Source organism: Impatiens glandulifera, chromosome 1, assembly GCF_907164915.1.
Source record: "Impatiens glandulifera chromosome 1, dImpGla2.1, whole genome shotgun sequence".
Lineage (NCBI taxonomy): Eukaryota > Viridiplantae > Streptophyta > Magnoliopsida > Ericales > Balsaminaceae > Impatiens > Impatiens glandulifera.
Genome location: NC_061862.1, coordinates 46,517,124 through 46,531,148, shown reverse-complemented (window position 1 = coordinate 46,531,148; position 14,025 = coordinate 46,517,124). Strand labels below are relative to the sequence as shown.

General features: G+C 30.3%; 1 protein-coding gene and 1 pseudogene across 1 annotated transcript; both read left to right on the top strand.

Annotated features, from left to right (window-relative positions):
- Positions 1–955: 955 nt before the first annotated feature.
- Positions 956–8,398, top strand: LOC124926760 (pectinesterase-like). The gene is made up of 3 exons (XM_047467052.1): positions 956–1,130; positions 6,515–7,327; positions 7,758–8,398. The coding sequence occupies exons 1-3, from the start codon at positions 956–958 to the stop codon at positions 8,396–8,398; spliced, it is 1,629 nt and encodes a 542-aa protein (XP_047323008.1).
- Positions 8,399–10,825: 2,427 nt separating this feature from the next.
- Positions 10,826–11,235, top strand: LOC124922566 (annotated as a pseudogene).
- Positions 11,236–14,025: the final 2,790 nt, after the last annotated feature.

The window sequence follows — 14,025 nt, the reverse complement described above, 5'->3', positions numbered from 1 at the left end:
AATATCCATCTAGTCTAGTAGTCTAGCAAAAACTCTCAAATTAGACGTTGCCTTCCTACTAAAAAGAACTAATAATTGATGGATGATTCTTTCTTTACAACTGATCTTTTCTGAAAATTGGCAATCTCCTCCTACTTCTGAAAATAGAATTGATATTTCAAATATAAATTTAGGTTAATTCAGTAGTCTAATAATGGAAACACAAGATGTGATCAGGGGCGGATCTATGTAGCCCACCTCGAAAGAAGAAAAAGAAATATGTTAGAAATGTAACACTATCCAATAATTTTTTTAATTTTCAATATAATTCAATATTTGTTTAATTAATTATTAAAAAAATGGTAAAACTTACATTTATTCACTCGTTTTATTAAAAAAAATCGTTATTTTTTTTAGGCTCAACTCTGAATCATAGATCCGTCCCTAGATGTGATACCAATTATTATAAAATAAAGAACAAAATAAATTATATAAGAGAAGTATAGAAGATACAGGGCTACAAGTGAAAATGATTCAAGAAGATTGATCAAAGCTCGTCTAATAAATCCTCTCTTTTAGTCTAGAGACAACAATATGTAGATATCCCTAGTCTCCTTGAGAAATACTAGGTTCGAGCCCGTTAGACGATAATACGCGCCTGGTTAAATGGTTAAGTGTGTATTCAGATTATATGTTTAACTCCTTGTGTCCATATTTTTTGGAAGCGCTTTAAGTTTAAGCGGGGAACCATAGTAGTGGTGTGTCATGCTAGTTCTATTAACAAAAGAAGGAGAGCCAAAAAAAATTCAGGAGGCACAAATTTCTAAAGACAAAACTAAGTAGCAGAATGCAATGAAAGACGAGATAAAGTCATTGTAAGAAATGAGACCATATGAGCTGGCGGAGCTTCCCAAGGGCCAAAGACACTGAGAAAAAATGGGTGTTCAAGATAAAGTGATATAAAAATGGAGAAATTATGAAGTACAAAGCCCGATTTGTTGTAAAGGCTTTTGGACAGAAACATAGCATCGACTTTGAGGAGATTTTCTTACCAATGATAAAGATTGCTTCCATTCGTACATTGTTAGGTCTAGTAACTAGCTTAGATCTTGAAATTGAGCAACTTGATATAAAAACTACATTTCTTCATGGTAACTTGGAAGAAGAGATATACATGGTACAACCAAAGGGATTTGAAGTGAAAGAAAAAAGAGAACATGGTTTGCAAATTGAAGAAGAGTCTATACAGTTTGAAACAAGCTCTGAGACAGTGGTACAAGAAATTTTAACTCTTTTATGATGAGTCATGAGTATCAGAGAACCAAGGCAAATCCGTGTGTTACTTCAAAAGATATTCTAATAGAAAGTTTCTAATCCTTTTACTTTATGTTGCTTATAGGACATGTTTCTCAGATAATAGTTATGTTGAAGAAGGAGATGTCCAATATATTTGACATTAAGGACATGGGCCAAGCACGTCATGTAGATTACTCGTGACAAAAAGGTCAAGAGACTTTAGTTGTCACAAGAGAAGTATATTGAAAAGGTGCTTGAGAGATTCAACATGCCAGGAGAAAAGGAAGTAAATTGTCCATTTCTTAGACATTTGAAATTGAGCAAAAAATTGTGTCCATCAACAGAGAAAGAAAATGATGAAATGTTAAGTGTGTCATACTCCTCAGCAGTAAGGAGTTTGATGTATGCAATGGTTAGCACTAGGCCAGATATATCGCATGCAGTCGGCGTGGTAAGTAAATTCCTTTCTAATATAGGAAAACAACATTGGAAAGTAATAAAATGGATTATTAGATATCTAAGAGGCACTTCCAATTTGTGTTTGAGTTTTGTAAATAGTGAAACAGTGATAGAAGGTTACACAAATACTGGTATGGCAAGAGATCTGGATCACAAAAAATTCACTTCAGGTTATGTGTTTACTTTTGCAGGGGGAGCCGTGTCATGACAATCCAAGTTGCGGAAATGTGTGGCTTTATCAATAGTAGAAGCATAATACATTGCAGCAACTGAAGCTGGTAAGGAGTTATTGTGGGTGATTAGATTTCTCCTAGAGCTTGGTATGCAACAAGAAGATGCAATTGTTTTCTGTGATAGCTAGAGTGCCATAAATTAGAGAAAGAATGTTACATATCATTACAGAACTAAGCATATTGATGTGATATTTCATTGGTTAAGAGATGTAATAGAAAACTAGTAGATGAGTATGAAGAAAATCCACACGGATAAGAACCCGTCAAACATGTTTACAAAGAAAGTTCCAAAAGACAAGCTCAAGCTTTGTTGTCGTCTTGTCGGCATGAATACCAAGTGATGACTTAAAAATCGGTGTGCCTCTCTCCGTTTGCTGGAGGGGGAGATTGTTGGGCCTTGTGGGTCCAGCACAATTAGGCACTTTGAATAAGAAAACCTTAAGATGTTATTCATTTTATCACTGTTATAGAGAGGACATTTTGCTAAGAGAAGAAGAAACAGAGGAAGAAGAGAAGGAGGCAGTAGCGATCTCCTTATATTTATCACCTTTAGGTTGCAATTTCTTGTTATTTTATATCTAGACTTGTTTGGGTCTGAATGAAATTGGATATCTCTGTTTGTATACCTAAACTTTAGGTTTAAAGTTGAGGATAACATTTGTAATCGTTTCTTATTTATAGTTAAATTTGTCGGTTGGACCCGTGGTTTTACCTTTAAAGTTCAGAGGGTTTTCCACATAAATTTGGTGTTCTTTTTTTATTGTGTTTGATCTCATATTTTAGATTTGGATAACATGTGCATTTACCCATCTCACATCGATTGATTACAATATAAAAATATTATTCGTTTCAAAATTCTCAACACAAACCGACCTTAAAAACGGGACATTCGTATGAAACAATCCTTAATTTCTTGAAAATTGTATAAATACACTATTAACTCAATAATTGTATAAATAGATCTTCATACACTACGCCAACCCTGACAAAAATTCAAATGAAGCCTAGTTTGAATACATGATAAAATTAGCTTGAGACAAAATAACCTTATAGTTAGAGCCCCATATGTTGATTTTCTTGAAAAATATTCATGAAATAACAAGGAGAATGAATCAAAATGTGTGAAAAGCTTAAGAAAATACACACAAAAATTCTTAAAACCCATTATTTGTAAAAACAAAGAGATATAATTTTATTATAAAACCACTTAATAAGATTTTAATTATTTTATCAATAAAAAACAATGCCATAATAATATTTTAATCTTAATTAATTTGAAACAGAATCAAAATTCCCAACCCAAGTTATGCCTAGCTTAATTTCTAGTACTATAATTATTTTGGGCCAATGGGCAGTTAACCTAGGTCATTGGATTCTCTTATTGGAAAAGATTTGGGGGCGTTTCCAATATTGGGCTGGGTATGCTTTTGCTTAACAATATCTGACCAATAATCTCAACAGAATCTAACCATGTCAAAACTATAGGTTATGCAATATCAATGGCATATTTGTAATATCACATGAAGTTAGTTCAGTAGTTAAGGTCGACTTAAAAAGCGCTTTGAGTTTAAGAGGGATGTCATGCTAGTTCTACTTTATTCAAAATAATAATAATAATAATAATAAATTAAAAAATTTTAAAAATTGAATATTTGTAATGTAAAAAAGTAAAATCAATCATATGTTCATAAAAATTACTTAAATATACATTTACTAGTAGAGTTTCTTCCATTCAAAACTGGATCCCCTTAAGTGGTCTAGGACTCGTAAACTTGGACTAATTGACTTAGTGATCACAAGATTTGGCTTTTCTTTCTTTGGAGAGTTTTGGCAGATTCTTCAAGATGGAGTCAAAATATTGTTGATTGTTTTTTTATTTGTGAGAAGCCAATTGGCATGTCATGTGTATGACCACTGAGATTGAAAACGGAGTTTCCATAGAAAATCCTTTTTTGCCCGATCAATTCTTTGGATACCTTTTGTTTAGTCCTTATCCACTAATGTCATCGTCCAGTGAAAATATCAAAGATCTATCATAAGGTGGATTAAAAAACTCCAAGAGATATGTTTAGATATTAGAATTTACATTATAATTCTAATTTCAATTTCACAATAACTGATACTAAACTAAAATTCAATTCCTATATTTACAAATTTATAAATAATATATGGGCTTCAACTTTGTTTAGGTCCATGAGACAAGTATTATTTAAGAAACAGGAGAGGGAGATTCAAAGAATAATTCTCACGCCTTCTCTCTCTCAACTCTCCTACATTTTCTTGTCCTTTGATTTCCCGTCAATATCAGAGGAGAACGGATAATACTTAGTCTTGAAAGACCTAGTCGTTCCTTTCAAGAACAGATCAATCCGGATCTACAATGAGATCATCTTCAGGTACACTTCCGCTGCGTTATAATTATAGTCTATATTAATGATTAGGATAATGATAAACATTCTATCAATTCCATCTAACAACACGTTTTTGGGAAGGTCATGGAAGATATATGCTCGAACCGCGTTTATTAAGTCGTATTTCAATAAGAATATATCGACCAAGCTGGTTGGTTAAAATTCAACGATGAATCGAACGTCGATAAGTTATGCTATAGACAGGGCCTTCTCGTTTATTTTTGGGGCGATCTAAGATTTGGGACCTAAATTTGAGAGGGAGAGAGTCGAGTAGAAAGAAACATAAAATCTAATTTATTTATTTTTTATGGTGCTGTATAAAAAAAAATTTGTCCTTCTTTATTTTGGAGCCCTGTGCAGTGACCCATCTTGCCCACCCTAATAGCCAGCCTTAGCTACAGAGAGTATAAGAGCAACGGGCCTGGATATTCTATTTTGAAAAGAGTTAATTGGAATGGGTATCGGGTTATGGGTTATTTGGAGGCTCAACAATACTCTGTTTCAAAAGCTCATAGATGGTTGCTTGTGGCTTCCAAGTACCAAAGTGCCTTATGAACCATGGATTTAAATATATATAATAATTATGTAACTATTTATTACATTTATACAATAAAATAAATAATATATCTAGATTGATTTCAGATAAAAATTCCTTTGTTTTACACATGTCATAATAACAAGTGTTGGCGAATAAATACATAATTTGAACGCCATCACTAAATATCTGGTTTTTCTTTCGAACAAAATGATTCAAATAAAATGATCGGAATAGAAACTCATCGACTCAAACTAACCAAAAACGCAATCTCAGTCCAAACTTGTCAACAGTGGATGTTTCACTCCGATATTACTCACTAAATATCTATCCTGGGACTACAGTGTGTAGTGTGTAGTGTGCAGTTTATTATTAAATATTCATGTATTTAATAATACTCAATTTCTTTAAATTGCTAATGCTGATTAAGTGTGATATGTTTAATCGTTTTAAAAGTATTCTTCTTATTTGTTTTAACTTATATTAAGTTAAATATTAAGATATGTTTGATTTTAATTTATATACATTAATAACTTATTCATAAAATTACTGTAGTAATTTATTAAGTAATTACGAATTATTCATGTTTATGTGCGAATCAAAGTAACCCATTAATATGTAATGATTTTTTTTAAATAAAAATTATACTAACGGACATTCATAATTTTGATTTTGCCTAGATTCCTTTTTTTTAAATATCATAGAGTTGTCATGAATTAATAATATAAACAAGGTCTAAAGCAATCTTTAATCTAGTGATATGAATATTATTTATTAAACATATAACTATAAAATTACCATAAAAAAAAACCACCAATACTATTTTATTAGCATTATTTTTTTTTAACAACTTTTGTATATTTTTTTAATAAGAAATATATAAAGCATTTGAGTTATTTAAATAAATCTTGGTTTATTTAGAAAACATATTGAATAATGTTGATTTTGAATTAGAAGTGAAGATTTTTTTTAAAAAAAAAAAATACTTAAAATTTATTAATATATAATTATAATATATATATATATTTTTAAATAAATGGTATATTAGCATAAAACATGTAATTATTGAGAATGAATACAATGATATTTTATTATAATATTTTTTTTATAATTCAATCAAAACTCTAAATGACATTATATTTTAAAAAAGAATATTATATTCTTTCTAAAAAAGGACCAGAAGAATATTCTAAATAAATAAATGAACATTATAGATTTACTACAAGCTACAATATTAAAGATGTCGACATTGACCAAATATTTATAAATTGTATATATAACTGCATGGAATAATTAGTAATATCTCCAAATTACTATTATAAAATTCTATTAAATTTAAATTTCCATGAGAGACCCAAAACAAAATATAAATTCAATTGAAAAAAATATGTAGAAAATTTCAATGTTTGACTGTATTTACATTTACTAAATTATGCTAGATTTCAAACTCCTTCCTAAAATAATCATTGTGTAGTTAGTATATATATAGTTAGAATGTAACACACTTGATAGAGCAAAAAATACATCTAAAATCCAAATGTCTACCAATACCAATGTTGTTAGTTCCATTTTCTTTATATTTTTTTCTCTCATTTCAATAGCTTACTCAAAATCTTGTACTCCAAGCCAAGACTTATCTTGTTGGTGTCGCGAATTGCCATATCCAGCGCAATGTCTCTACCACCTCAGCCAAGAAAGCCGACTTAGTCCATTTGTTATAAACGGGGAACGCGATTTCCTAAGAGTGACATTGAAGGCAGCCCTAACCGAGGTTTTGAGAGTGCGCAAAAGTGTAGAAAATGTACCTGAAAAAATGGGTGCATGGTTCGACTGTTCAAATCTCTACGATCTTGCCACCCTCCAGCTAAACAACACTCTATACGTCTCCAACAATCACACAGATTCCGATACACAATCATGGCTTAGCGCAGCCTCCACGAATATTCTCATTTGTGAAAGAGAAATTTCCCAGATTATCAATCACATTACCCCTCTATCGAGAAACAACATAACGGCTCTAATAAGGAATTCACTTACCATTAACCATGAATGGTCGGAACAGGCGGTTGATCACAATATCCGACAACATATTCCTAACAAGTTGGTTCTTGGAAACGAAAAGAAGTCGACAAAAAGGACGTCAATATTTTCCAAGGTAGATATTGTAGTGGCCAAGGACGGAACTGGTAACTATAAAACCATACAAGAGGCTATCACTAATTTGAGAAGATGGAAACGGAAGGATGACATGAAATATGTCATTTCTATTAAATCGGGAGTGTATCATGAGAATATTCTAATCCCTAAGAATCTTAATAACGTCGTAATGGTTGGAGACGGCATAAAAAAAACTATAATTACTGGTGAACGCAGTGAACCAAAAGGTTTTAGTCTCATCGGATCTGCAACTTTCGGTACTCTTCTATCCTCGTCATCTATTTTAATTTTTTTTATTTCATTTATTCATATTACCTCCCTAAACTATTCCTTCGATTTTGATATATATTATTGATAACATTTTAAAAAAATTGTTCAAATCTTTGACTAACGAATATGTGGTCCTATAACGACGGAGAAAACGTCGTTATAGTATAGTGACGAGGATACCGTCCCTAATTTAGGGGTTTAAATCAAAATCAAAATTTAAGCTTTCAAAAAGCTGGACCAAATCCGTAGTTAATGATAAAATTACCGTCGCTAATATCTGAAAAGAAATGTTTGCCGACGGTAAATACGTCGTGAATAGTATTAACGACTTGTATTAATATCATTATTTGAAATTTGGTTTTTCTCTGTAAGATTTACTACATTAAACTAAACATCTACACCTTAACAAAATCTCAGCCGTACAAGGCTCGGGATTCATTGCGCAGGGCATAACCTTTAGGAACACAGCTGGTCCGAAGGGTGGACAAGGAGTGGCAATGGCTTCCTTTTCGGATCACTCTGTTTTTTACCGATGTAGCTTTGAGGGATACCAAGATACCCTTTATGCAGCTTCCGGTAGACAATTATATCGCGAATGTTTCATAATAGGGACTGTGGATTTCATTTTTGGAAATGCAGCAGCCGTGTTTCAAAAATGTACCATAAAGACAATGAACCGAGCCTTAGCTGTGATAACTGCTCAAAGTAGGGAGTTTACATATGAGAACACGGGTTTCTCGTTTCAATACTCGTTGATAATCCCCTCAAACAACACATTTTTGGGACGACCTTGGAGGAATCATGCTCGAGTTGCGTTTCTTCAGTCATTTTTCAACAAACAAATCAATCCAGCAGGCTGGTTAAAATTCGCCGGATCTTCGGATGTGAACAATTTGTGTTATAGAGAGTATAAAAATTTCGGCCCTGGATCTTCAACTCGGAAAAGAGTAAATTGGAAAAGCTATAGGGTCATGGGTGACATAGAGGCTCAACAATACACTGTTCCAAAGCTCATAGATGGTTGGTCATGGCTTCCAGATACCCTAGTGTTCGAATGATCCATGGTTATGAGACTCAAAGAAATTAGTAGTAATTGGGGGGATTAATTTCACATAATTCAACATTTCTTTAAAATCAATGTATAATTTTTATTATAATATTTTAGTTTTAATTTAATATTATTTCGGACATATACATTATTGATTTGTTTGACAATAAGGCTAAATAATATTTTCCCTTTTGTTTGTATCATGATCAGGCGGATTTTTACTGAAAACTAGCACGATTCACAATTTTCATTCTGAATGAGAATCAAACTTATATAATCTCAAATAACTCAATTTACTATATCATACATACATAATCATCTTAGGGCTGATTCGGATTTAAGTTATTGGTATAACCTAAGGATGACAATTTGAAACCGCCTCGCGAAAACCGAACCGAATTGTCCCGTTTGGAACGGTTTTCCCCCGAAACCAAATGGAGTTGGGGCGGGGATGGTATTTATGTCCTCTACCCGACCCGATCTCATCCTGATTCTGCCCCGATCACTATAAATATAATTAAATTTATTAAATTACCTATATATTTCTTTATTCATTATATTTTATAAGAGTGTATATTTTATAAGAGTGATAAGTTTATTTCTTTATAATAATATAAAATTTCAATATATTATCATATATATTATATTAAAAAATCGTTTATATAAAAAAAATTAATTATTGGTGCCCCGCGGGGATTTTTCGTAACCGACAAAAACCGAACGAGGCGTGATGGTATTAAAAAAATACCCGAAATTTAAACGGGGCGGGATGATAAAAGCATTCCCCGTCCCATTGACATCCTTGGAATAACCTGATTATCTTAAAGGTATTAATATATAATTATAAAATAATAAATAATAATTTAAAATAAAGAATATTTTAATATTTTAATTATTAAATTGAATAATATTTTATATATATTTTTATCTAATTGCGTTAAAAATGTCTCAAGCAGAAAAATGAAATAATCATTTTCAATGAGAAAAAAATATTTGGCTCAACACAATTACATTGTAATGTTGAGAATAATAAATAAAATGAATGTAACTATTTTGCATTATACTGGTTGATATTTTGTGACTTAAGCATAATCAATACTAAGACATTGCCAAGCTTCTCAATTTTGTTGGGTGATTGAGATTCTTTTCATGTGCAATTCGTTTCAAATATCTTGCAAACAATTCCATTTGTACATCTAACCCATAAGAAGATTATTACATTTCATTTTTACCATTTTCTATCTATCCATACTGGGACATGTGTCATTTTTCTAGAAAGTTAACAAAGTTCATTGTTGTTGTGAGTTCACTTCATATATTGATTGTGAATGAGAAACTTTATGAAATGGTTAGTCGTCTCCATCTCCGTTGTGCATATGACACATTGTGCATTCGGTATAGTTAGCCATGAACTTGTTCATTTTGTCTTTTGTCATTAGATTACGGTACATAAATTAAAGGATAAAATAGTGTCTTAATACGACTTTGAGAGAACACACAACATTGTGCTAGTGGACAATAAGGATGTGAGCTAGGAGTACATCCCTAGCTTTGCGAGAGAGAATTTTTTCCGCCCTTTTCAACTTTTTAATTTTGAGTATCGCGTCTTATATCACAAAGGACGAAGTTTGCACATGTGTGAGGATGTATCTTCCTTCTTGTACTAACCCTAAAACTTCAGACTATTGTCCATAATTATGAATATCTTCTATACTTGATCGATTGGAGTCTCCATTCATTTTTAGGTTCTCAAATTCTGTTTTGAGGCATATGGATTGACATTCTAATCAAAGCTATGTGAACGTTTCACATATATCTTGTTTATCTCCCAATGTGTATTCAATCAACTTTTTACCATATTATTTTGTAGTCATTATTTTTTTCATTGATCATAATATTTTGTTTAAACATTGTCAAATTCATAATAACACATCTTCAACCATGTTATTTAAATTGTGATATGTATTGAGTCAAAATTTCATATATATTAAAATGTTAAATATAAATTTGAGAAATTAAATATAACTAAAATTATGATAATAATTATATTATATATTATATTCTGTTATATAAAATAATAATTTAAACGAATTATTTTTTAAAACGAATTATCCCTTAAACTTTTTGAAAGGTCACCAATAATCCTCAAATTATCAAAAAGGGTCACCAAAGCCCTTCTGTCAAATTTTTCTGTTACAACATAACGCTTAATAAAAAGTCAACCATTATTCTCCCTCTACAGATTTACAAAAGAAAAATAGAGTCATCTCTCTCCTTCGCTCCAGTTCTCAGTCTCGTCTTTTGCTAAAGATCATGTAGGAGTCTTAAGATCCATTTTCTTTCGATCGAGCACGAATCTACCTTTAAATCAATCGTCACTCTAGTATGAAATTATCTCAAAAGTCATCCTCGATCAAGTATGAATCTATCCCCATCTCCATTGTTGCTCTAGGACATTGCTAAAATGTCTTGGGCAGGACCAGAAGATATTTACTTGTCAACATCTCTTGCAAACTATCTTGATAAGAAGTTGATTGTATTACTGCGAGATGGAAGAAAGCTTATGGACATACTTCGTTCCTTTGACCAATTTGCAAATGCGGTGGTGTAAGATGCTTATGAATGAGTTATAGTTGGTGATATTTATTGTGGCATCCTTTAGGTCTATATATTATTCGAGGAGAGAATGTGGTTCTAGGTGAAATGGATTTGGAAAATGAAGAATTTCCTCCTCACATAACCTCTATTTAAGTTGCAAAAATAACAAGGGTGCAAAAGGTGGAAAGTGAAGCTTCGGATTTGAAAGATACAATGAGAAGGAGAATGGAATTCCTTGACATGGATTAATTGATTAATTAATGATTTTTGTGATTATGTATTTATGAATTCATCCATTTTGGTCGGGTCTTTTAGTCCAAACCACAAAACCTACCTACCTAATATCGTATTTCTTCTTTTTCATAGATTTGCATCATTCTTTGTAAGGAGAAGCCTTAGTTGAGAGAGAATGGTTTTGATAAAGAAGCCTTAAGTTGCGATAAATGTTTATATTTTTATGATTGGTGCGAGAGAAGGGTATGCTAGAGGGGTAAAGAGAGACAGGAGATAAAGTTCATAGTATTAGAGCAATGCCTTGGATGATTAGACTTAGAAATTGCGGTTTTTGTTTCAATCGAGTATACGGTAAGTACTTGTTGTTGTATACCCAGTTCTTAGCAGAAAACCAATATGTAAATATTTGTGTTTGATTTGTTGAATGTATTCACATTATATGGTAGATCATTTGTCTTTTTAACTATAGTATGTAAAAGATGATTATTGATGTTTGTAGTACTTTTTAATGAATATTATTAATCTAACATTGATGATGCTATTGTTTAATCATATTCACATTTTTATCTTATTTGACATAATTGTAAAAAGCAAAAAAACTTAAAATAGAAAGTTGTAATTGTTTAAAATTCTATTTTAATATATAAATACTTTAAAAAAATTATTTATAGATTGCAATAAAACAAATTATCTTTAAATTTGGTCATAAAATAAAATAGAAAAGAGTCAATATTGAATATGTTGATAGTTTTGGGGAGAAATAATTCAAGGGTTAACAAATAAACTATCAGAATAGTTTGAGGGTCAAACGTAATCTATCAATAGTTGAAGGGATCTTAGTTATAATTGTTATGTTTAACGAAAAAATTGACGGAAGGACCACTAGCGACCCTTTCTAAAAATTTGAGGGGCAATTTGTTTTCAAAAATAGTTTAAAGGCTAAAAGTAAATGATTGAAGTAATTTGAGGGTGACCTAAATTTAAGGGTAATATGTTTTAAATGAATTATGTATTGAATAAATATTTATGAAAATGATTAATAATGATAATATTTATATTATTCTATGTTAAATTATATTATATAAAAATAATAATTTAAATACATAAGTATACATATAAATAATTAAATTTAGAATTTTTTTAATAATTAATTATAATATAATAAAAATGTTTAAATGATTAATAAAATAATTGTACTTGAATAATAAATTATATTAATTTAGCAAAAAAAAATTAATTTAAAAAATTAAATTAAAATTAATTTAGAAAATTTGAAAAGATTTAGGTGACTTAAGTATGGAGAGAATCGTATTTAAATTTATTTAAAAAATAAAAGTTCAATTGACATGTCACATATATTAAATAAAAGTTTAATGCTAATGTATATGCAGATTTTATCCAATATAATAATTTTTTTATTATTTTTTATTTGTTTTGAAAAAGTAAATTATATTTTATACAAAAATATCATTAATTTGGTCCATTAAATTTTAAGTAAAATATATTTTTATTTAATTATAAAAAAGTATAAAAAAGTTAAATAAGTTGGTATACCCAACCAGATTTGAATGTTTGATTTTAAAATATATATTTAATATATATTTATAAGTATGTATAAAAAAATTCATAAAAATATTTAAATAAAAATTTAAAATTTAAAACAATTTTATTATTATTAACTTTATAATTTGTCCATAATGTAAATAAAACACATAACATTATAAATATATATCAACTTCTTTTTATTAATAATAATAATTACAATATTTATACAATTTTAGTTTTTCTCTCGTCTCTTTCTCACTACATTTTTCATTTCATATGACGGTTGAATCCTCTGCATATGTCCACCCTTATCTTTATATAGACCCTTGTATCTAGCCAATCTAGAATTTCCTACGCAGCATGACATGTGTTTATCAATCATAAAATTAAGTGAGTTTTTTTTTAATTAATTAACCGCGACTTATATAACTTAAAAACTAACCAGTTAATTTAGCTTGAGCCAACAAGACGACGCAAATCTCTCAGGCTATGAATACGCACAAAGAATTTGATGACTTTTCGGAGCCCTGACAAGTATTAGAAATCAAAATTAAAAAATCAGGACCTTTCATTTTTCATAATTAGTCGTTTAAAAATTAATAAAAAAAATACACAATATTTTATACCTTCTATCCTTTGATTAAGTCTTAAATATACGCTCTTGAGTTTCGGTTGATTCTCAAGAAACGACGATACGTCAAAACAACTCATGAATGTGTCAAATCTTAGATCGAGCATCAAAACCATGATATGTCTAACCGTATCCATGTGAAACTAAAGATGTGAGCGTCTGCCCTTAGTAAATGAGTACCTCTAGAGAAAAAAGAGAATGCAACACATTATATGCAGACAACCAATGACCCGTGAGCTATTTTCTTTAGCATAAACAACAACATATTTATATACAATACTAGGGCTCTATTTCTCAATACACGCGTGAGCTTAATTTGGTCCAGCCCTGAGTGCATAGGCCTTTTGGCCCAACCTTTGGGTGCAAGTTGCAAGTTCTATTAAGTTATTAACTATATATAATATATATGTTATGTTTAGTTAAATCATGTATTAAGTGATTACTATCTATAAATCTCAACTCAGTCAAATTTGGAAAAGTTGAGTAACTCTAACTTAGAAGATGTAGTGGTAACAAAATGTTACATGCATGTTTAAAAGATGTCAGCCACATTTTGTGTTTAATACATTTGGTTCAAATTTGTTGCTTTATAAGGCTGTTCTCTAAATTTGTTCAATACAATAATGGAA

What these genes read in the sequence shown, in the direction of transcription:
- LOC124926760 (XM_047467052.1), top strand. Translation starts at nt 956, where the DNA reads ATGAAGTACAAAGCCCGATTTGTTGTAAAGGCTTTTGGACAGAAACAT. An exon ending in AAAAACTACATTTCTTCATG is followed by an intron (nt 1,131 to 6,514) that starts GTAACTTGGAAG and finishes TCATTTCAATAG; the next exon opens with CTTACTCAAAATCTTGTACT. An exon ending in CATCGGATCTGCAACTTTCG is followed by an intron (nt 7,328 to 7,757) that starts GTACTCTTCTAT and finishes ACAAAATCTCAG; the next exon opens with CCGTACAAGGCTCGGGATTC.